The sequence below is a fragment of the Corapipo altera genome, unplaced genomic scaffold, assembly GCF_003945725.1.
Source record: "Corapipo altera isolate COAL_440 unplaced genomic scaffold, ASM394572v1 1, whole genome shotgun sequence".
In the NCBI taxonomy this organism is placed as follows: Eukaryota; Metazoa; Chordata; class Aves; order Passeriformes; family Pipridae; genus Corapipo; species Corapipo altera.
This window is the reverse complement of record NW_020884873.1, coordinates 4,993,030-5,015,947: the sequence shown is the minus strand read 5'-3', so window position 1 is coordinate 5,015,947 and position 22,918 is coordinate 4,993,030. Positions and strand designations below refer to the sequence as shown.

The 22,918-nt window shown below is 48.0% G+C and overlaps 1 protein-coding gene across 3 annotated transcripts; it reads right to left on the bottom strand.

The window, feature by feature from the left end:
* Positions 1-630: 630 nt before the first annotated feature.
* On the bottom strand, positions 631-22,577 carry BID (BH3 interacting domain death agonist). 3 transcript variants are annotated; one of them, XM_027655396.1, is made up of 7 exons: positions 22,450-22,577; positions 8,322-8,436; positions 7,295-7,363; positions 5,416-5,677; positions 3,992-4,137; positions 2,129-2,332; positions 631-886 (listed from the first exon to the last, which is right to left on the bottom strand). In XM_027655396.1, exons 1-7 carry the CDS (start codon positions 22,560-22,562, stop codon positions 875-877), a joined length of 921 nt encoding a protein of 306 aa, XP_027511197.1. In that variant the 5' UTR covers positions 22,563-22,577; the 3' UTR covers positions 631-874. The 3 variants fall into 3 exon arrangements, with proteins under 3 accessions (XP_027511197.1, XP_027511205.1, XP_027511215.1); XM_027655404.1 differs by lacking the exon at positions 22,450-22,577 and adding an exon at positions 21,654-21,723; XM_027655414.1 differs by lacking the exon at positions 22,450-22,577 and adding an exon at positions 21,604-21,661.
* Between the last annotated feature and the right edge of the window lie 341 nt (positions 22,578-22,918).

Below are 22,918 nucleotides of genomic sequence, written 5' to 3'. Positions count from 1 at the left end.
TCTTACGAGCCATAGTGCCACGAGAAATGACATTTTTATTTAAGAAAGCCCATAAAATATTTACAAACTTTCAAAACTCATGAGGCAGCTGGATCACAGGTGACGCGTTTGCCACCTCGTGTGTGTGTCAAACAACCTGAGTCCAAGTTTGTTGAACCTGAGATGTGATTACTAGATATATCACTTTTTCTCAAGCATATCCAGGTTGCATTATCAAAAAAACTCGCCCCCTGCCTACCCCTGCCTTTTTCTTTACAATTATTCCATCAGTTTTGTTTTTCAAACAAACACAGGTGGATGGTGATTGATACTGAAGTATCTTTACCTGGCCAAACACCCCTCTGTCCTTCAGGGCTCTGTTCTCTCTTGCTGCCAGCTCCCCATCAAGGTAGACCTGATTCCCACCCACCCCACAGATCACTTGTGATCTGTACTGATCAACCATCCATTTCACAGCCTGAGGCCTTCTGGGGAGCAGCTCAGCACGGCTCAGCTGCAAGAGCAGGGCTGGCAAGCAAATAACTAAAGCAAAATGCTGCAGCTGATTAAAAAAAAACACTGAGGGTGAAGGCCTTGCCCCCACTGGGCCTCTGAAGGTACAAGCCAGGGTCTGCACAAACTCTGCTATTGCTAAAAAAAAAAAAAAAAAGAACCTGAAAAAAATATCCTAAAATTATAAAGGGGAAGCACTTCTCCCTACAGGTACTGGCAGAGCTGTGCTAATCTACAAAAGCCTATCTATGGAGCTCTGCCATCCCTTTCACAGCTGTGGGAGATACTGAGACACGTCCACAGTATCTCAGAAGTTAAAAAGCAAACACCAAGAAAAGTTGTCTTCTAGAATCCGCGTTCTCCACGTGGAGGGCAGGAGAGCTCACTCACCCAGCTGGAGGGAGAGAAACAGAACGGGCATTAACAGCAGCAGAGCCACCCCCTGCGGCAATCCCTGAGCCCACCCTGCCCAGGAGCCCGGCAGCTCCCGGGGACCTCTGCGCGTCCCCAGTGCCGCGAACCGCGCCCCGACACTGCCACCTGCCGTGCTCGGCGGCTGCCATCACCCCCCTTCCCGTGCCAGCGGCAGGGAGTCATCCCAGGGGAACAGTGCGGGACAGGCCCCGGAGCCCGGCTCCAGCCCGCTCCTGATGGCACCTCCTGGGGTGGGTGGATAACCAGCAGCCCTCTGACTGCCCTTGCTGCTAGGAGCCAGCCGGGGCAGCAGGAAGGGCCTGTCCCACACGAGTGACCCATTTCTGGGATAACTCAGTGCTCTGGAGCCAAACTGAGTGAAGGGAAGGGCAGTGCCAAGTGACATTGCACAGTGACACCGTGCCCTGCTGCCTGGCAGGGAACAGGGTGCTGAGTCCTGGGACACAGGGTGAGCCCAGCCCCTCTGCAGGTGGCTGCCAGTGCTGCCCATGGCAAGGCTGCAGCACAGGGGTGTCCCACAGACCCGCAGCTCCCCACAGCTGCGTCACCACTGTGTCACAGAGTGGCAGGATCACAGCTCTGACCACTCAGACTCATTCTCAAGTACCGCCATGTCTCAGTACACGTGTGTGTCCTCTCCCCTTCCCAGACAGCTGAAGCCCCAGCCTCTACCCCACCTTGCCCATGAGCTGCACAGAATCCACCTATGCTGAAGCTCCAACAGTGAACAAGAGCGGATCTGACCATTTCTCATTGTTGCTCCCCTAGGGTTGTTTCTCAGGGGCAATTCCTTTCCCCTTCCAGTTCTGCCAAGCTCTGGGGAGCCAAGGAAGTCAAGAGCAGAGAGCTCAGGATCAAGACATTCAGGAAATACAGCCATCAGAGCTCAGGTCAGGCTTTTCTTCCCTGAGGGCACGACTAACCCCAGTCTTACTGGCACAGCTCCCTGAAGAGACTGCAGGGAGGAGAGGAGCAGTCGCAGCTCTCTGTTCCCTGGCTACTGTCAGAGGGGGGCAAGCAGAAGCTGTGACACCCCCTCAAGCACACCAATCTTTAGAGACTGACGTTCCCTCCTGACTTCCAGAGCACTTCAGGGAGCCCAGCAGACCACAGGCAGTTCAGAGCTAGGCCACCCCTCGGGGAATAACCCAGGCCAGCCAGGAGGGCAGCAGAGAGGCCGGCTGTGATTGACAGCACTCACCATTTCATCAATGTAGTTGTGGAACTGCTGATTCATGAAGTTCACAGTGATGGTGAAGGCACGGTTTAGAAGGGAGGGCACTGTATTCACAATTTTCTTAGCCAAGACCATTGCTAGCACCAACATGACCTTCTCCTGTTCCATGTCTGCGGGGATGGCTTGTGCAAGCTCTCTCACTACCCTTGACATGTGCCGCATTATCTCCTGTATGGAAGGAGAAGAGGGATCTCAGTGCAACAGCTGGGGGAGAAAGGGGTCTCAGCACAGCCTGCCAGGACTGCTGGTAACTGATGTGCTTCTTTCAGCATCCACAGGATGTCCCTCCCCTTCCTCCCAGGCAGGGCAGCCTGCCTGCTACGTACCCTGAATGACAGTAAGGATCGCTCTGAGCTCAGCTGCTCACCCAAGACAAAACGAAAGGGAGGCAGCACACCACCACTGGAAAATTTAGACAGCACCTTACACACTTAGGATGCAACAGCCCCCTCCTCCCCAGGGTTTGCACTGAGCCTGTCAAGTCCTGAAATGGTAAAGGAATTCTGGGGCTCCCAGGAAAGGACAACCCACCACAGCGTAGATCTGGGGTACAAGCTTCGGTGGGGACTGGAAAAAGGCAGAGGAAGTTTCACAGAAAAGCCTTCCCATAAGGAAGAGCTAGTGAAGGTGTCCAAGCCTTGCTCCCAAGGTCAGTGAAGATCAGTTTTCCCAAGACAGAACAATATGCACACACTAAGCTATATTACTAATGTGAAAAAGTGAGGTCAGCAATTAGGTTTATATCTCAGTCTTATCAAAGACTAAAAGGTTAGGCAATAAATTTGAAGATCTGAAATGTAACTGGGTGGAGAGCAAGGGAGCGGGAGTGAGGAATGGTCAGACTTTGCTGGAATCTGTGTAGTGATAAACCCTAGTAGAAAAACCCCACATCACACAAAAACCAACCAACCAAAAGGATTGGTTAAAGTTATTAAATCCTGCCTTTTGGCAAGAAGGTGGGTCCTCAATTCTACAAGCATCAGCTTACAGAGCATAGAAAACTTCATCACAGACAGAGAAAGCCAAACAAGCCAGAAAGCCACAGTTACCTTGAAGATGCCAAGAAGGCTCTGTGGCAGCAAACTATGGCCCTTGATCCAGATGTGGATCTAATCCTTAGACATCTTTCTTTTTCCTTTTTAACACAAGAGACTTCCAACTCTATTTCCCTTGCAGAGCAGCAAGGCATGTTAGATGCTGGGCCAACTGCCTCAAAGAGGAAGAGGCCACCTGGAGAGGCCACCCCAGCAGGTCACCCATCCAGGCCAAAACCCACTGCTACTCCCAGCACGAGCCTATGAACACAGTTATGGCACTAAAAAAGGGTCTCATGACTTGCTGTCTCTTCAGTGTTCAGCAACAAGCACAAGTCAAGCTTCTGGCACTAACCTGCTCGTTTTACCCACATGACAATCAGCAGGCACACAGGATTTGGCACCAAAGTCCAAAGATCTTAAGGACAAATACTAAACCTTAACCAGACAGGTAATTTTCAAAGGTAAGTCACTGGGCCAACAGAACAAGGACAAAATGCCTCTGAAAGTCAGTCCTTTTCCACAACTACCCACAGCTGTAATTACAGCATCTGCAGAAAGGAGATGAGCCCAAGGAACCAAATTTACACAGTAACTTCTGCCACAGGCTACAGAATCACCTCTAACAAATCTCCAAATGTAAGTGTTTGGGTTGAATTTTAAGATGGCAAGAATTAAATCAGCAAAATAGCAAAGATACAAGAAGTCGCAAGTTTGCTGTTTTCAAAGTCACAGCAGGAAGGACGCACAACATTCAAAAGGGGAACTGCTAGCCAGGTTGCTTTTCACTCACCTCAGTGGAGAGATTCTCATTCAGAAAGTGCTGCACTAGATCATTTACTACATTTCCTTGGACATCTTTGTCAAGCTTGTCTCCAATCTCAGCGAGCTGAGCAGCGATGATCCCGATAACGTCTTCGTTTGCTGGAGCGTCAGCCTCTGCCAACACGGAGCAGGATTTAGTCCACAGGCTGCAGCCAGACCAGGTTCAGTGCAGGTAAGCTGACCCACAGCATTTTGCTCATCTCCATTAGCAACCACCTTCTCATAGTGTATTCATGACAGCTCTAAACACAACTCCTTTAGGTGAACCCGAGTTGCTTCACAGAGACAGTGCGCAAACAGGTTTTTTTATCTATGGTTTAGATAAAGTGCAGCCCAAAAAAATCACTACAGGGCATATTAGAACATCTCCAGACAAAATCTCAACAGAACAGCAACAGCTACATCCTCTCCAGAGAGGGGAATTGAGAAACTGTGCATGACCTTAAAAGTCTTTTCCACCCTAAATGATTCTAGGATTTATTGAAGTGACTGTTGTCACAACTTGTCTCTGAAGCACCATCTAAAACACAGCATCTCATAGAACAGTTTGAGTTGGGAGGGACCTTGAAAGGCCATCTCATCCCAACCCCCTGAAATGAGCAGGGACATCTTCAACAAGACTGGGTTCCTCAGAGCCCCAGCCTTGAATGTTTCCAGGGATGGGGCATCCACCACTGCCAGTGGGCAGCCTGTGCCAGTGTTTCACCACCCTCATTGTAATAATCTTCCTTACACCTAGTGTGAATCTGCCCTCTTTCAGTTTAAAACCATTACACCTTGTTCAATCTCCTTCAGGCAAAGCTTCCTGCAGCCACTCTTGGCACGAGACCTACACAAATTTTTACAAGGGGGGGCTATTTACTGCAGCATTTCCTCCTCACCCAGGCTGAGGTAAATGTGCCAGCTGGCACACCCTGGGCAAGGGGCAGTAGCCACCCTGCAGATGGCTAGTGAAGCAGGAAAAGGACCAGAAACCTTTTGAGTGAGGAACAGTTTCCACCACAGTGGTGGAGCAGAAAGGGATTCACCCAGTACCAGAACACGACTTGTTCCAAGATCCTAGCCCCAGTACTGACACTGCCTGAGGAGCAGCACGAGGCCCAGCTTAACTGCTTTAATATCACACTCCTTGAGGGCAGCTATCATGAGAACCAGCTCTGTGCCCTTGTCCTGTGTGCTGCAGACAAAACCCCGGGGTTACGGGTGCTCTAGAAATCCATGGACAGATAAAAGTCTGTCTTATCCCCAAGTGTTAAACTCCCAACCGACAGCCACGCTGTGAAGTTTCTCAGTGGAGAAAACACTACCCCTCTGAAAAAGCCAAGACAGGAAAGGGGGAAAGAAAAACACCTTGTTCAGACAGACATTTGGGATGGAGGAATGCACACTCACCCAGCTCGCCGTTCTGCAGGTGGCCGCTCCGATTGCCGTCACACTGGAGTTCAGACTCATCATCAAAGCCCGGTCCTTGGAGACGAGGCACAAGACCCCCCCCTAGTTTACGCACAATCCTCCCTTGGTAACCATCAATCCCCCCTTGGCGACGAGGCACAACCGCCCCTTGGTCAGACGAAGGCGTCAGGGACCACAGCTGCTCTTTGAACTTGCAGTCAGAGGATGCCTCCAGGAAGGCGTACAGCAGGGCATCCTCCATCTGGAGAGATCCATTGATTGTAAATGTTAGGAAATCACTGTTAAGCCCGTGTCCCACTCAAAAGCTCTGCACATACGCTGTTTTCCAACCCTGAGCACGTCTCTGTGGCCTCCTTTGGGCATCCCGAGTAGCATTAGCAAGATTTCAGCAAATGCATGCTAACTCCTGGGTGTGTACCCACACTGAACTGTACCATGGTGAATGGCAGATGGCTCTGCTCTTACCAACTGGTGGTGGAACAGCCAGCTCACCTTCTCCTCACACTCCCAGCTGTGGCAGTGACAGCAACCCTGATCTGAGCTCCTCCTCTGAAACACAAGTGTATGCAGCAAAAACCATCCACTTCCCCCACTCAGACATCTCTGTTTGGAAGGATTTATACCCCTGTGTTTGGGCACTGGGCATTGTACTTCCTGTGCATAAAGAAGGCACTTCAATATAATCAGAGCATAGCAGTAACAAGGTGGGAAACGGAGATAGCAGAGAGCATAAGCCTGCAAAAAACCCCAAGGTTCACATTTCTTCTCCCCCTTCAAAGGAATCTCAACTAGCTCCATAACAAACCTGTTCAGCTCCTCGTGCAGAGCCAAGCAGCTGCTCACAAGTATGCAGACTGTCTGCCTGTAAGAAAATACTTAGGCCTAACTTCATCTAGGGAGAAGAAAAATGGTTAAAGAAGGATGGCTTGCTATGCCAACTGCACAAGGTGATCTGTGTGCAACCAGGATGAACTTGATAATTGATAGGGAGTTTTGGGGAGTGGAATCTTGCAAGGCCATCTATGTAACCCTATCAGTAATACCATACAGGACCCATGGTGCCTGGGCAGCAGTAGCACAACTGGGAAAAATGCACAGAGAGTAATTAAGGATGGGTTGTTTACCTGGGAGGAGAAAAGGAGGAACAAAGTCAACAAAAAGCAGAGTTCAGAAATGGAAGCAAATGGAAATTAAGGTATATGATCAGTCAAAGATGAACAGAAGGCACATCTTCCATGATCTGAGCATGATGTTTTTACTTTAGTGAAGTTCCCCTGGTGACAGAAGCTCTCTGGGACACCCTCCAACAGTCCCCTTCAACAACCCACTGGACTAGTCATCAGCTTTATCTCAGATAAACTTTCTATCACATTATGTTTAAAAGGCTTGTGGGAGGGCAGAGCAGAGGGTTAGAATTGTATCCTAACACAAGCTGGGGTGAGGGAAGATGACAGACATTTCAGTAACAGTTCAATGCAGTTAATCAGATTTAAGAGTGAAAAACAGCACCTTCATAATTGTGTTTAAGGTTGCACAAAACAATGCAATAAATTGATCACAGTGCTGTGCCTATTAATTTGATTTATTAGTTTTAGCAGTTTGTAGCATTATCAATAAACATTGTAGTCTCTTACATAGCTACATCTCCAGCCTGCAGTTTCAAGGGGGAGTGCCACAGAGAGATAACAAGGAAGCAGCTTGCAAACTACACAGTTCCATCCACTCCTCTGTGTTCAGAGCAGTGTCAGGGCCCCTGCAGGAACTCTGAGAAACATGAGAAGGACATGAGCCAACACTAGTGCACAAGAGAACCACTGGTCACTGCAAACAGCTGACTTCAGCCATGCTTGACTCTAACCTGTTGCATGATTGATTGAGAGACAGAGCAGCTCTTGTCACCCTCTGCTTTGGACCAGAACTCCTTGTCCTACAAAAGAGTAAGAAGAGTGTGAAAGAAAAAAAAAATAATTCCATAAATCCACATCTTGCAGCAGTGCTCGTGTTTATGGCCATGTCTCGCAGAAAATGACCTTTTTAGTGATGCATATCCATATTTTGGAGAGCTGGCAGTCATGAAAAAGGGCTGAGAAATCCACGGCTGCCTCAGTGAGAAGGGCATATGTGAATGTGAGTAAGGGGCATGAAACTCCTTCCTGCCACAGACATGTGCCAGGCACTGGAGTGACATAACCTACGAGTGGGGCTTTAAAGCCAAGGTGGTGCTGGGGAGGAGAGGGACAACCCTCACACAGTGCCAGAGGCTGGAATGGAGAACAGTGTTACCAGAGAGGAATTTGAGCACCTACTGAGAGCAGGTGAGCTGCTTGGCTCTGTGTGCACGGCAGCACAGTCTGAAGTGAAACACCCAGCTGACACCACTGCACACCTGCAGGACCTCAAGTGTGTCCCCCACTGCCCCCGTGCCAGAGATACATGTGGATACTCAGGCTCATTTCAGTACTTCCCACCAAATGCCAAAAATGGAGGGAAAGCACTAAGGAGCCCAGCCAGATGGCCTGCTAACCTGGGCTAGTGATGAATGATCCTGTTTCACAGTAATAACCCCTTGTAATTGTGTTTTAAATAACCAAGTGTGCTGGTGGAGAAGAAGGAGGAAGTGAAAGCAGAAATTAATTCAACCTCTGAAGGAAACCACAGTAATATTACAAGAGACCTGCCCAACTTTTTAAAGGCTCTTAAAAGTCCAAGGGCAAAACACAATCTCAAGTACATTTAAAACACACAATAGCCCACAGCCACTCTATTAACCATGAACCCTTCTTTTCAGATTTGTTATGTCAGACTAATGGCTAAAACACAGGCTTAAGCCTTTGCTGCTTTGTATTTCCCTCTGTTCCATTCAAACCCCCATTGCTGCTACTCACCTCTACCCTAAACAGTGCTGGCTGGGGAGAGTGCAGTCCCCTCTGTCCTCTTCTCTGGAACCTGACAGAGTTCTGAAACAGGTCAGAAGTGACCCTTCTCCTGGGCTTGACTTTGCTGGAGGAGAGACAGATGTTAATTCAGGTTAGAGAACTGGAAACAGAACTCTGGGATGAAGAGGAAAGTGGGGATTTAGCACTAAGTCTGTGACAGGACTTTGGCTTTGTGCAAACTCCTCAGGAGTTATCCACACCAACAATATTTCTGTAGGTTAGGTAAAGCCTCAGCTTGCACATATTCTGGTTTTATAGATAACATTTATTGTCAGTTCGAAGTAATTCAGACCAAAACCAAGGTGTTCGTGTTACAACTGGCAAACAGTGGATATCCTCTGCTATTAACTCCTCTTGAGTTAAACACTACTTCCTGAAGCATCACGGCTTAGACCACAGGAAGCCTGAAGTAGTACCAAGCCTGCTCTGCCCACATCCCATTTGCTTGGAAAACCCCATTCATCCCAGCAATATCAGCACTGCCATCCCCACCCAGCTGTAGCCTGTGCCAAAAGCTTCATGTGGCACCACAGCAGGACTCCACAGCTCATCAGACAAACCCATGCTCCCATGCTGGCTAATTTGGGCTGGGAGCAGCCAGCTGACTTTATAACACAGATACAAACTGAACAGAGCTGCCCATCTTTCAAGGTGCGAGAAGCTGCACCACCCTCTGATCACACCACCCTCCGTCGTGGAGGGGCAGATGTTCTCCCAGGCTTCTGGCAGAAGTGATGCAACACAAGCCACTCCAGCTGCAAGCTGCACACAAGTGGCCAGATGTGCTGGTGAGGCTGCCTGACTGACCAGCACCGATGAGATTCTTTACTCACCAAAGCCCTACAGCCAGAGCTCTTCCCGCCAAACGCAGCCCAACAGTGCTGGGGTGACCTACTTTTTCCTCATTGTTGAGAATTCCTGTAAATTGCTGGAGGGAGAGCTGAGCATTGACAGATGGTGATAAATAGACTAAATAAAATGTCATCCTATAGAGGGACCAATGTAATCTTTTCTTACAGCAAGAGGATGGAATAGAAAGCGAAGTCAAGACGCTTCCTTGGGGGTTTGCCACATGACACATATTTCCCAGGCAAGCTCAGAATGTGGCTTTAAACCCCAAATCCCCTACATTTTTTGTCACACTGTTTCATACTGGCAGGAAACTCATTTGGTTCAGTCTGAACACTCATGGTAAGAGACCACCAAAAAGAGACACACTTTTGTCTCTTTAGAAGAAGAGGCACAGACCGCTCCAGCCTGGGAAGGAAAAGCAGCACACTGCTCCATTCCCAAAGCAGAAAATACAGGTCAAGCAAAACAGCAGAGGTTTATTCTGGGCATGCCCACAAAGCCAGGCCCAGAAAGGCAGGGAACAGCAGCTTGGCATGAGCCTCTGCACCATCCACACCAGCTTACTTTACTGATAAGAAGCTGCGAGAGGAGCTCAAGCCCGGGCATGTTCCACACATCAGTTCCTGGAAGTGTGCAGGAAAGGTGCCTGTCTGTCTCTACAGACTCAAATACTGTGTTTTGAAAGCACTTATGATTTTCAGAAAGAGGCAGATGCTCACATGCTGCTTAGAGCAAAAAAGTCCTCCCCGGGTGCTGGGTGCCCTGCACAGGTAGAACACCTTGACAAGACCTCAGTGCAGGGAGGAGAGACCTACAACGTGTGTGGTTCTTCCCTCCCCTCAGGGATCATCTCAGCTCTGGGCAAAGTCCACAGAAATAGAGACATTAAAAAAAAGTCACCCATAGTAGTTGCAAACTGGAGTTTTGTCCTCTCCTGCACATGAGCAGAGGTGAAACAAAAAAAAAGAACAATGAAAAATGCCACCACACTCCAAAGTGCTTATATGGCAAAAAAATGAGACAAGGAAGCTTGAATATGGTAATTTCATGAACCGAATTTCCTAAATCAAAGACTGACCACCCAGGCAGTCAAAGCCCCTGAAGGGTTCCTGCCCTGGGCTAGCAAAGTTCTGCTTGGGTGGCCAGAGAGGAGGAAAAAGGATTTCTCCCACACCACAAAACGGCTTCCTATTACTGCAATCCAGGGTCAATTATTTTTTATTTAATTAACTAGTAATTCCACAAGCCTCAAGTTTTACATAATTACTTTGAATCAATGCAAAGGGCTTGGATAGTCTCAAAAGTTCCTCCTGAGAAGTCAAATTCCTTAATGGAATCTCAAAAAAAACAAACCTCCTCATGGACCCCTAAAGAGCAAACGCCAAAGAGTCAAATGCAATCATGTTGATGCCACCTGAAGATTTTAATCATTAAGACTTTGGAACCCTGGTAGTTTTAGATCCAGCCTAAGACCATTTCTGGTGGATGGAAAAAGGTTTCCTTATACTGGGTAAAAGGAATCTTTAGTTGAAGAATGAGAAAAGATGGATAAAGGCTACAAACCCCATCTGCATTCACATTCAGAATAAAACTAGATCATTTTCTGTGGCTGCTTTAGGGTTGGAAATGAATTTTTACAAAAATGTAATTGAAATACCAATTAATTTTAATACATTATTCATTTTCACACTTTCAATTCACTCATTAGACAAATGAGCTTTATGTGTTAACAGCTGCCTCTGAGAAACCACTAGATGCCTCGAATAGATTCAACAGATAAGATTACAACCAGTTTTTTGGACCAGTTCTTTATATCTTACTTAGAAAAAAAAACAAAGGGGGTACTCCAAACACAAGTTTAGGACCCTTAAATCAGTTCTACAGAGTCAGTGTAGGGATGTTCATTCCAATTCAACATTGTGTTGGGATGTAAGACACTAGAGAGGCATTTGTGAATTAAATATAATTATAGTCAGAGAAGCACATCCACCAGCCACTTGTCAGCACAGAAGGACCAACCTCCTTCCACCCACACACATGCCAGTTTTCACAAGTGAATCCCATGGATGCTTCCCACAAATCAAGTCTCCAAGGCTTCCCCAAGGCTACCATGACTCTTTAGATGGGGCTGAGTACACCCTCAGTACATACTGCCCTCCAACAACACAGGTCGTTTGGGTCTGGTGTCCCACCTTCTGTTTCTCCCTCTCATCCCCAAATTATCCTTATATCACCCTTTAAATCTCACAAGGAACTCAGCAGAGCAACTGTTCCCATCTGCAGCCCACCAGTGAGGGGTGACAAGAGTCAGCAGGACCAGAAGCCCCTGACTCCAGGCTTTAAGGAGAGACAGAACTGCAATTTTGCAGGGCAGAGGAAAGGGAGAGGCAGGACTGCAAGACAATTTCCTCTCTTCCACACCTGCATCTTCTCCTACATCATGCAGTGAGGGCTAAGCCCTGCTACGTCTTCAAGACAGCTCAGAAAAGAATCCACCCCACAAATAATGTCTCTGCTTGCCATCACTTCCCCTCGGACCCTTGGCCTCTCCTCACAGCTCAGCCTGTGAGTGACTATTCTCAGCTGTATCAGACACTGTCTGGTTATGAAAACATTCTCTCTCCTGCGGGAAAGCCACACGCCTGTAGGACTGTCTCCTTTAACAACTTGTCTGGATTCCAAGACACCTCCCTTACAAACACCTGGACAGTCACACTATCAGTCAAAGGATCAATTGTGTGAGTTTGTCAAGATACTTATCTTTGTGTCTCTAGTTAGAGTTAGGAGTGAATTAAAGTCTTTGAAGCAGAAACTGCAAAAAACCATCAGTCACTGAGGAGTCAAAAACTTCCATACTGTGTACTGGTTTCCCTGCCTGGCAGCTGAAAGATAAGAACTGTGGTTTTAGCAGTCAGGATGACATCATTGTTAGAAGAAATGGAACAGTGCCTGTTTGTCCCTTCCTGGAGCTGGTGGCTCTTACCTGTCTTGTAGGCAAATATTTCATTGCTGAGCTACAGAGCAAGGCATCATTTTACAGGCAGGGAAATGGAGTACTTGATATGTCCTGACATTTTAAACCCACACACCAAGCCATAACCACTCAATTTCACTGTCTTCAAGAAAACTTGCCACAGGCACAACTACTTTACTTAACGAGCTATTCCTGGAAAATAAGGAAGAGAAACAGCATCACGGACACATGAAGTTCCTTATTTGAGGATATTCCAAGCTGTGCCACTGTTGTCCGTAGCACCAAAGGAATCCCTATCACGCTGCAGTGCTCAATTTCTAGCCCATAAACCCACCAAGAACTAAACAGCCCAACTACCAGATAACCATAGCTTTTCCTCATATTTCCCTAGCTATGGAAGAAGCCAGATTACTCCCACGGTTGCTGCACACACACTTCAGACCTTGCAAGGAGAGAGAGAGAGAGAGAGAGAGAGAGAGAGACAGAACCAACAACAAAAGGGAAGATATTTTGGTGGTGTGCAAAACAGTGCTGAGATTAATAAATAGGGTGTTATGATAACCACAGAAAACCTGCTCCTTTCACTACTTACCCTGCAGGATATGCCACCCTGTAACAGTGCTGAGACCCACTGCATTCCTAAAGCTGAATTTGCTTCTAGGCTTTGGAAAGAAGCAGGGTGGTAGGGGAACAGAGACATTGCAGTGTATTAGCCAGGTGAAGGATGGGCAGAACAGGACCCTCTGGACATCTATGGATGCACATACACATGCTGCTGTGAAACCAAAGGGATGGTTTGGTGCCACCTGGTTAATACCAGAGCTGTTGGCTTGGAGGGTCTTAGGACTTTCTCCACCATAGGTAACACTGCCTCCAAACTAGAGGTATTTTCTGTCCATTTGCTTCCGAGGGAGGATACAACATCAACAGCTTATTTTGGAAGCGGTAAAAGTGACAAGCCATGAGCAGAATACTTGGAGATGCCAGGAGCTCATGGGCCAGAGGAGGACAGACCCCATCCCTCAGTCACTTGCAATTTGTTTGCTAGGCTCTCAGGAGATACCCTGTTTGTCAGGAATCACAAGAGTTGGGCTGGTTCCAACAGGATGAGGTTCAACAAGGCCAAGTGCCGGGTCCTGCACTTTGGCCACAACAACCCCCTGCAGCGCTACAGGCTGGGCACAGAGTGGCTGGAGAGCAGCCAGGCAGAAAGGGACCTGGGAGTGCTGATTGACAGGAGGCTGAACATGAGCCAACAGTGTGCCCAGGTGGCCAAGAAAGCCAATGGCATCCTGGCCTGTATCAGGAACAGTGTGGCCAGCAGGAGCAGGGAAGTGATTCTGTCCCTGTACTCAGCGCTGGTGAGGCCACATCTGGAGTGCTGTGTCCAGTTCTGGGCCCCTCAGTTCAGGAAGGACATTGAGGTGCTGGAGCAGGTCCAGAGAAGAGCAACGAGGCTGGTGAAGGGACTGGAGCACAAGTCCTATGAGGAGAGGCTGCAGGAGCTGGGGCTGTTCAGCCTTGAGAAGAGAAGGCTCAGGGGGGACCTCATCGCTCTCTACAACTACCTGAAAGCAGGTTTTAGCCAGGTGGGGGTTGGTCTCTTCTCCCAGGCAACTATCAGCAAGACAAGAGGGCATGGTCTTAAGCTGTGCCAGGGGAGGTTTAGGTTAGACATTAGAAAGAAATTCTTTACAGAGAGGGTAATCAGCCATTGGAATGGGCTGCCCAGGGAAGTGGTGGATTCTCCGTCCCTGGAGGTTTTTAAGATGAGGCTGGACGTGGCACTTTGTGCCATGGTCTAGCAACTGAGGTGGTAGTGGATCAAGGGTTGGACTTGATCTCAGAGGTCCTTTCCAACCAGTCTGATTCTATGATTCTATACATAAAATCCAACCAGGACAACCTCTCCCTGCTACTCCCAAGCACTACTGCCGCTTACATGAGGCTTTCAGCTTTTGTTTCTATTCATTTCACCTTCAAATTATCCTCCTTTAACATGCAAATAATGCTATTACAAATCACTCCAGCGAGGGAAAACAAAACCCACCACCAACACAAAGCAGTTTACCCTTAACACCTTTGATGTAAAAATACACTGAAACATGCTGAATATACTTTCTACTCCGAACAGTTTCAGTGCTTATTTATCTTCCAGTATTGAGTGGCACTGAAACCCTAAATGGAACACAAAGACACAACACAAAGACACGACACCAATAGATGCTTGTCCAACTATTTCCTTAGCTGGGGCATTTTTATCTTTGCTTCTTTATGCTGTTTAAGTGTAGAGTGAGCATCTCAGCCTGGACACTAGGTACTCTCAGATGTATATTTTGATTTGGAAATACCTTGCACACTTTGTTCGATGGGACTTTATTTTCCTCTTTGAGGAATTCTCCAATTCAGAAAACAAAATTCGAGATGACAGTAAAATGAAGGCGTCAGTTGGCTCTTTTGTTATAGATTTATTTCGGTTCCTGAAGGTTCTATTGCCATTTCATGAAATGTTCTAGTTATCTGGGCAGTACTTTGACTTCTCAGGAAGAAAAACGTCCAACTACCTCATCAACCCCTGTTTTCATTCGGCTTAGAACGCTCTGTTGCTCAACCCCTGGGCAGCACATGAATGAATAAGAAGGAACAGTGCTATTTTACTAATTCTCTTAAAAAAAAAAAAAAGAAAAAAAAAAGAGGTAGGCAGGAGCTTTTGGTCGCTGTGGTTTCTGTATCAGATCAGTGACAGGAGCAGCATGACAACACTGTTTATTCTTAAGAAGGCAGCCTACAGGCACAGCTGGGCTTAAACTGAGTCAGCAGGAAGCCTGCAGCTCAAACTGCCCCAAAGCCTGGAGCTGGGATTTGAATTCAGCTAACTGGAGTCAGACCCAAATGGAATTTGCACATCTCCATGTTTTGGGCATGGCTGTGACTAAGACAAAGGGGCAGAACTTGCACCTTGACTATCACAGTGCAGGTGGTTTCTTTTGATCTCTCACTGAGCTGAATTTTTCCCCTCTGGTGTTGAGCAAAGCAACTCCAGCCAGGTGAGCCCAGCCTGCATTTCACTTCCTTGTTAAGGTTAAGAAAATACTTCTACATTTCCTAAGGACCTGGCAGGAGGAAGCAGAGCAAACCCTGAAGAAAAGGCACTCTCACACTCAAGACTGCTGTCTTTACAGGGGTAGCTTGGTCTTTAAAAGTGTAACTATTCCAGCCCAGCAGCTGCAACACACCCCTGCAACAGTCAAAGGGCATATGGAAGCAGTTCTTACTGTTTGTTTCTTGGAAATTACTGGAAAAGAGGAAGGACTGAAGAATCACAGTTCCAGTCTTTTGACATGACAAAGGAAGGACAAACAGACTGAGAGCAGGGAGCTCCTCAGTAATGCTGGTAAGTGGTGAGCATTGGGACAAACTGCAGTCATCACAGGGGATGTCCAAGTGACAGTGCCCATTCAGAGAAACACAAGACTTGCCTCTGGATTTAGAAGACGCCCCTGCTGGGCCACGGCCATTGGACCCTTGCACTGTGGCTTCTTTTACAGTTGAGCACTGGCAAAGTGATCAGCTCCAGCAGCAGAGACAGTCTCTCATCACTTGGCAGTAGTGCCTCTGACAGATGCAGGTGCCCCCCTTGGACAGGCTCTGCCAGCCAAAAGACCTCAGAAAGTGGAACTGGATACAATAACTGCCATGCCACCTAGAGGACAAAAGAATCCTCCTTATTTTAGCTTTAACACATGGACTACTGTTATGTGCCAGCACGAGCACAGATTTGTCAGTAAATCAGGAACACCACTTCATATTGCAGCTTCGATGCATTTCACAGCTGATACCAACAGCAAAGAGTAATGTAAATCTGTCTTTCCTTTGCCTGACTGGCAAGCTAGATAAGCAAAGTAAGAACCATCAAAAGTAATAAAAAAAATAAATCAAGAAGACAGCTCTATGGGCACAGGTGGCTACTAACAGTAGCATTCTCTCTGCCCTTGGTTACCTTCAGGTCATATGACCAGACAAGAAGTCCTTTTCCAGACTCGTAAGTACCAGGAATATCTGCACTGCTTTCTGAAACAAACAGCAGCTATAAAGATGCTTCAATGTGAAGTTTAAATACTGGATCAGCGTGGGTCATCAGAGAACAGCCCTTGGTAAACTCTCTGCTTTGTTAAAACAAGGATGCTGGACAACTTACTTTCAAGGGAAATTTTTCTCACTGGTACTCCCTGGAATGATTTTAGTGGAGTCCATTCACCTAATCACACTCTGAACATTCACCACAAAACAAACAAACGACTTCAAGTATTTATGGAAGATGGGATACAAAGGCAAATCTTCACAGCTGCATGCTTATGTGCTCTGAAAGCATACACAACCCTGTCTCAGTATTTGACAGCTTCTCCAAAACATGAAAATGAATTTTAAATTGGCTCCCTTGCTCCTAAACATCAAGCGTATCACAGATATAAACATCTCTTAACATTCCTCACTTTTATGAAAAAACCACATACCAGCACAAACAGCCAGAGAGACAATCCCCAGAAGGGAAGCTTGACACTGGTCCTTTGATTACACTCTCCCACTGTGCTGCACTGCAACCTCCCACTCCACCACCATAATTAAATTGATGAAGTCAGTTAAAAAAAAAATTAAAAAAAAAAATCAAGATAATCTTGAAGGAATCTCTTATGACAGGAGCCCAGACACCCTCAAGAACCTTAAAGAGGAAGCTGTGCATCAAACCAGGCAGCCACGAATGATGGTAACTCAAACTGGCATTCATGACCCCGACCAAAGCCTTTTGACAGCAGCACCTCAAACACTGTGAGCATAAAAGAAAGCATTACCTCTTTTAAACACCTTTAACAAAAATACACAGCTAAGGAAATACCCTCTTTCAAAGAAACACTGCAGGAGCCATTTAGAAAACGTGCCAGCAGAGTTGCAGAGCAGTTGCCTCCAGAAGCACACATTTCCTAGTTCCAGATAAACAGGAGATGCCTCAGCACGCTGCTTCTTCCACTGAACAGCTACAGCTGTAGGTCTAAAAACACAGTGAAAAATGTCTTTTTTTTTTCCTAGGAGAAAACACATGACTGTGCATGAAGTAGCACAAAAAACATTTCACTTTCAGTTCTAACTTCGGAGGAAACACAGGTTGATGTTGAAACACAGGAAGAGAAGATAAAACCGAAACACAGCAAGTAGCTGATCTAAGTGGATTTGTTTCATGTGGCTGTCAATCTAAAGGCGTTACAGTAATTACACCAAACTACCAGAAGTTACACTGACCAAGGAACATATTTGCTCCTTTAAAGGAGAGAAGAAAACAGCCCAACATGGAGAGACCTGGGCATTGCCCACTCCATGAACAGCAGCAAGAGCACACTAGGAACTGGCCAAAGGTCGCAGTGTTTTATCAGGAGATACAGCAGGTTTGCAGACACTTAAAAATTCAACATCAGTGTGTGCCATGACTGCACACACAGTCCAACTCCCCTGCTCATACTCCAGCGAAGCTGAATAAAAGCTCTGAAATTTTAAAGGAAAGTGGTGAGCAAAACACTGGGGTAGGAGTTTAAAGCCACAATGGCACTGTCCTCTCCTGTGAGAAAGGGCAGCATTCCGAGGATGCATTAAGGTGTACAGGCCTTTCCTCATGTCTGTCAGCAAGAACAGTCCAATCAAAGCCTGTCATGGCCAGGAAGCACCTCCATGCAGTGCCACTGGGATGCAAAGAGATGGGGAAACCAGCAGACTGGATGGAGAACAGAAGCCACTTAATGCCCAAGGCAGTGCTAACAAAGCTCCCAGCCATGGGGCTACTGGAGGGGAGGGGACTGAAGAATTCTTGGAGCAGCTGTTGCCAAGAAGGGTGTGAAAGAGACAACACAGCCCTGCGCTCTGCACTGAGCAATTCCTTCAAAAAAGCACGGAGAAGGCAATCTGTGCCATCACATCCAGGTGCAAGGAGGTGCCTAATGTATACCAGTGGCAGCTAAGAGTCCTGTTCACTTCCCAGGATAGATGGGATAACAGCAGGGTGTCAGGACATGGTTCACTACAGACGTCTGGTACAAATCAAGGCAATCACAGAAGCTTAACAGATTGCTTTCAAAACCTAAAGAATGAAATTGGACACTGTGTGACTCAACATGCCTTTTTACCTTTTACTGCTCCTTTTCCTATATCCTTCTTATCTACTCTGGGTAAAAAAAATCAGACTTGTGAATTCTCTGGGGAAGGGACCATCTATGCACAATCTGTAATCACTGCTGATGAGTTTTAATTAAAAGTTGAACTCAGCCCCCTACAACCTCCTCCAGCCCCAAGACAAGCCATCCAAAACTAACAGGGGCTCAGTTTTCAAGAGTTTTGCACCTTTGGCCCTGAGTTCCACTCGCTAATTAGAAATATTTGCATGTACCTGGCTTTGCACACCACACAGATATGGAGATAATTCCAGCCCCCAAAACTCTGTAAAATCTGCCACAGACAAAAAGCCACAGCATGCCAAGAAAAACACAGAGGAAGGCTTTTTGCAAAAAAACCCCAAAACCAGAATTGATAGTAAATTCTGCTCTTTTACTAGTCGAGGAACTGCTGGCTGGTGAAAATGAAACCTGCTCCAGCAGAGAAACTGCAAATCAGGCTGGCTCCCTACCCCCCTTCGACTTGGTAGTTCATACCCAGAGGTCAAAGGAGCTGCTTTATCAAGGAGCCAACACCTCGTAGCTGCTCCTCCAGCAGTCCCTGCATCAGGTACATAAACCTGTTATTAGAGACAGTCCCTTCTCCCCCTTTTGAGGAGGCATAAGGCAAGCAATGACTTCCAAGCACCAGGCTGCTCCAGGAAGGTCTCCACAGGTGACAGTCCCCAGATTTATGTGTCTGTCTGCTTCCAGTCTAAACACTCTCATTCTATTACAGAAAAAAAAAAATCTGTTTGATCTGTCAGCTCCTCAGACTGCTGCTGAGTGTGGATGACTCCTGTCATCCTGTTACACAGGAAACACAAAATATCCGGAAACAACACGGTATAACATGACCCCAGGTGAGAGTGCTCAGTGAATACACACACACACCCCAGCCTTCCCAATTATATATCACAGCTCTTACTGTTTTGGGAGCTAACAGAAACAAAAAGCCACACTGTGCACCTTTACAAGGCCCTCACATTATCCAGAGGTGTAGCATCCTGGTGCTGGGTACAGACATGCCCAATTCCCCGGAGCAGAGACTCCAGGTTTGCACAGGCAGCCCTGGTGGAGTGTTGCACTCTGTTCTGTTGCCTGTGCACAGTGAGAAATTGAGCTGAACTCACAGCCTCAGCTGGCACAACTTGATTTTGAGAAGTTGGGAGGGCAGAAACCCAACAAAACCACCTAACTGAGAGTCAGTCATATTTTTTCTTCATAAATTCAGCAAATGTCACCCGATGCAAACGAGAAGGCGCCGCCAAATTAGAAGGGGAGATTTTCACACCCACCCTTTTTGGTGTGAGGCAGCCTATCCACAAGGTCTGCAATCACCTGTTACACTCTGCACATGCACAACAGAAATGCTTTGTAATGACAGACAAGAGACCTAGAAGGGAAGACAGGAAAACGGGTTGCAGAAATCCAAGCAAACTCTAGCACAGTGCTAGAATGCCTTTTTTTATACAATGCATTCCCCCAGGGTTTCTGTGTAACACCACGGGCACAGAGAAGATTACAGGGAAGAGATGTTGCAAAACTTTATCCTAAAGAAGACTCTGAACAGCACTAAACTTATGTAAAGAAGTTACAAAGCAGTGGAAAAAAAAAAACCCACACAGAAAACCCCTTTCTTTTTAAACAACACTTTCTCAGATGTTATGCTTCCACGGGCAGGTGAAAACAGTTTCATTCTGATTAGCGACAGAAAGTTATAACACAACACCAACCAAACTTCCCCACAAGTGGACTTTTTGCAAAAGTCCTTTATGAAAAAAAACAAACCAAAACAAAAACCTTAAAAATTATTTCCTGTTGGGGAACCACTTTGCTCCTTCCTCCACCAAACATTTTAACGGTTATGAAAAAATAACAAGGATCCGACAACAAGACTTTGGCCCAGATACCCCAAGAAACATCAAGAAAAGTTCACAGCTCCTGAAATAAGCATGGTCTTTCTGAATTAAGACTCTGGTGATTTAAATATCTCTGAGGTCCTGTACTTTTTTATTTTTTTTTAAAGCTACAAAATATTGTGCTTTAAAAAAAAAAAAAAAGACAAGAAGCCCCCCAAACCCATCAGTTTGAGAGCCACTGTCACCCCAAGCTACAGACCATCACCAGACCACGTGCACTAGAGAAACACCCTCCTAAGGAAGGGGTGCCGCTCACTCTGTTGCTTCCCACTTCGCACACCGCCCAGCCTCCAGCTCCAGCCTCCCGTCACCCCGGATCGAACGTGTGGCTGGGTCACGGGAACGTGAGCGCTCCTCACGGGAAACAAAGGGACAGCCGAAGGCGCTCACCACCTCGGCAGGAGGCCAGACACCTACAGCCCCGGGGAGGGCACCGAGAGCGGAGAAAAGCACACACCGAACTGACTCACCCGTATCAACTACCAGCTTTTCCTGCAAGTTTTAACGCTATTATTAGAAATCCTTTCTTGCCTCGCTTTCTCGCTGTAGCTGCCACTCCCACATCCCTCTCGCTGGAAGGCTGAGGCAAGCGCGGGTCCCTCTGGAGTCGCCGCTACAGGATTAACTCCTTCCTCTTCCCTGCCCAGCAAACGCCCCTCCAGTGCGAAAACTCTCACCGGGGACTGAGGGCGATGTGTTGGACTTTACCACGTAGTCCAAAGGCAAGAAGAGGGAGCTTTTTATGGTTTACGAGATAGCCCCCGAGCGGGAGGGAGGGCACAAGCGGGGACGGGGGTGCAGGGAGCGGCTCGATCCCGGCGGGAGAAGCGCAGAGGGGCCGGAGGCGACAGCAGAGCCGAGGGTCGCTCCCAGCACGGGCGGAGGGATGGGCGGGACAGCGACACGGCCATCGGACACCGAGCGGGAAACACGGCAAAGGGAGAAAAAACCGCGCCGATAAGCGCCAGGCCAGACTCGGCGGGCAAGAAGGAAAAGGGAGAAGGGCAGAGGAGTTCAGGGAGAACGGGGGGGGGGCAGAGGAGCTTCCAGCATCCATAAGGGAAAGCAGAAGGCGCGCACGGCCCCCCGCGGGGTCCCTTCACCCCGCAGGCCGGGGGGGCTGCGAGGAGCAGCGGGGAGCGCCCTCCCCGGCGCTGATGCCCCGCGGCCCGGGCGGCGGCGGGCCCGGCCCCCGACCCGACCCGGCTGGCGGCCCTTCCCGGGCGCGGCCGCGCCGACCTCTCGGTGTGTGTGTGGGGGGCAAGAACCGGGCGGCGGCCGATGTTCACCCCGCCGCACGCAGGTATCCCCGCCGCGGGCAGGCGCGGGCCGTACTCACCGGGAGCGGGGCAGGAGCGCTCGGCGGCGGCAGCGGCGCCGCTCCCGGTATTTGAGAGGCTCCGCTCCGGCCCCGCCCCGCGGGCCCCGCCAACGGCCGCGCGCGCCCGGGCCGTGAGGGCTCCGCGCCGGGAGCGCTCCGGGACCGCCCCCGAAACCCCGCGGTCCGCCCGGGCGGGGATCCCCGGCCCCGGCACAGCCCCCAACCCGCACAGGGATCCCCTCGGGGCGGCGGGCAGCGGAGCTGCGGAGTTCTGATGGGTCCCCACCTCGTGCTGCTGCTTGGCCGAAGTCTCCTCGTCTGTGCCCCATCTGTAGCCACTCCCCTCCCTGACAAATGAATTTAGATTTTCGTTTGATGTCGTTTTATGGGCTTAATATCACAGAATCGATCAGGCTGGAAAAGACTTCTGAGGTCACCGAGTCCAACCCATGACCGAACACCACCGTGTCAACCAGACCATGGCACTGAGTGCCATGTCCAGCTTTTCCTAAACACCTCCAGGGACAGTGGCTCCACCACCTCCCTAGGCAGCCCATTCCTATGTCTAATCACCCTTTCTGTGTAAAAAAACTCTTCCTAATGTCCAACCTAAACCTCCCCTGGGGCATCTAAAGTCTATGTGCTCTCATTCAGTCACTGCTTGCTTGGGAGAAGAGGCCAACCCCCATCTGGCTACAACCTCCTTCCAGGTGTAATAATATAGTCCTATTTAACTAATATAGTACTACTTAAACTAATTTGTATTTAATACAGCCTTATACTTTAACACAGTTCTGTTTAAAGCAATGCTTACCTGGTATTCAGTGCAGGTTTCCTCCCTGTCATGCTTTTCTTCCCAACACGCTCAGCCTTGGGATCACCCCACAGGCCACTCCACGGGTGTTTGCCCAGGGAGGGGCTGATCATAGAGCGCTTTTTAAAGTTCCTGGGACTCCGTGAAATGGACCAAGCTGACTTTGATTCTGGTTTGAGTCATATTGGTCAACCCATCAGGTGGTTTCCCGCTGGGAATGATGGAGGGGGGGAAAAAAGTGACATCTGCTGACTTTTCTAAGTTCCAAGGAACTGAAGAAAAGTTTCTGTTTCTTCAAACTTTTCAGCTTGGTCTCGGAAAGTCATCACTGCGAGCCCCAAGTAGGCAAGACACACTCTCTCCCTTATGCCCAAAGTATAGTTTTTCTCTTGAGATAAGTGGTTTTTATATTTTTTGATTCTGGTATCTGAGTAATACAGATTATATATTTGTATAGGAAATGTTAATA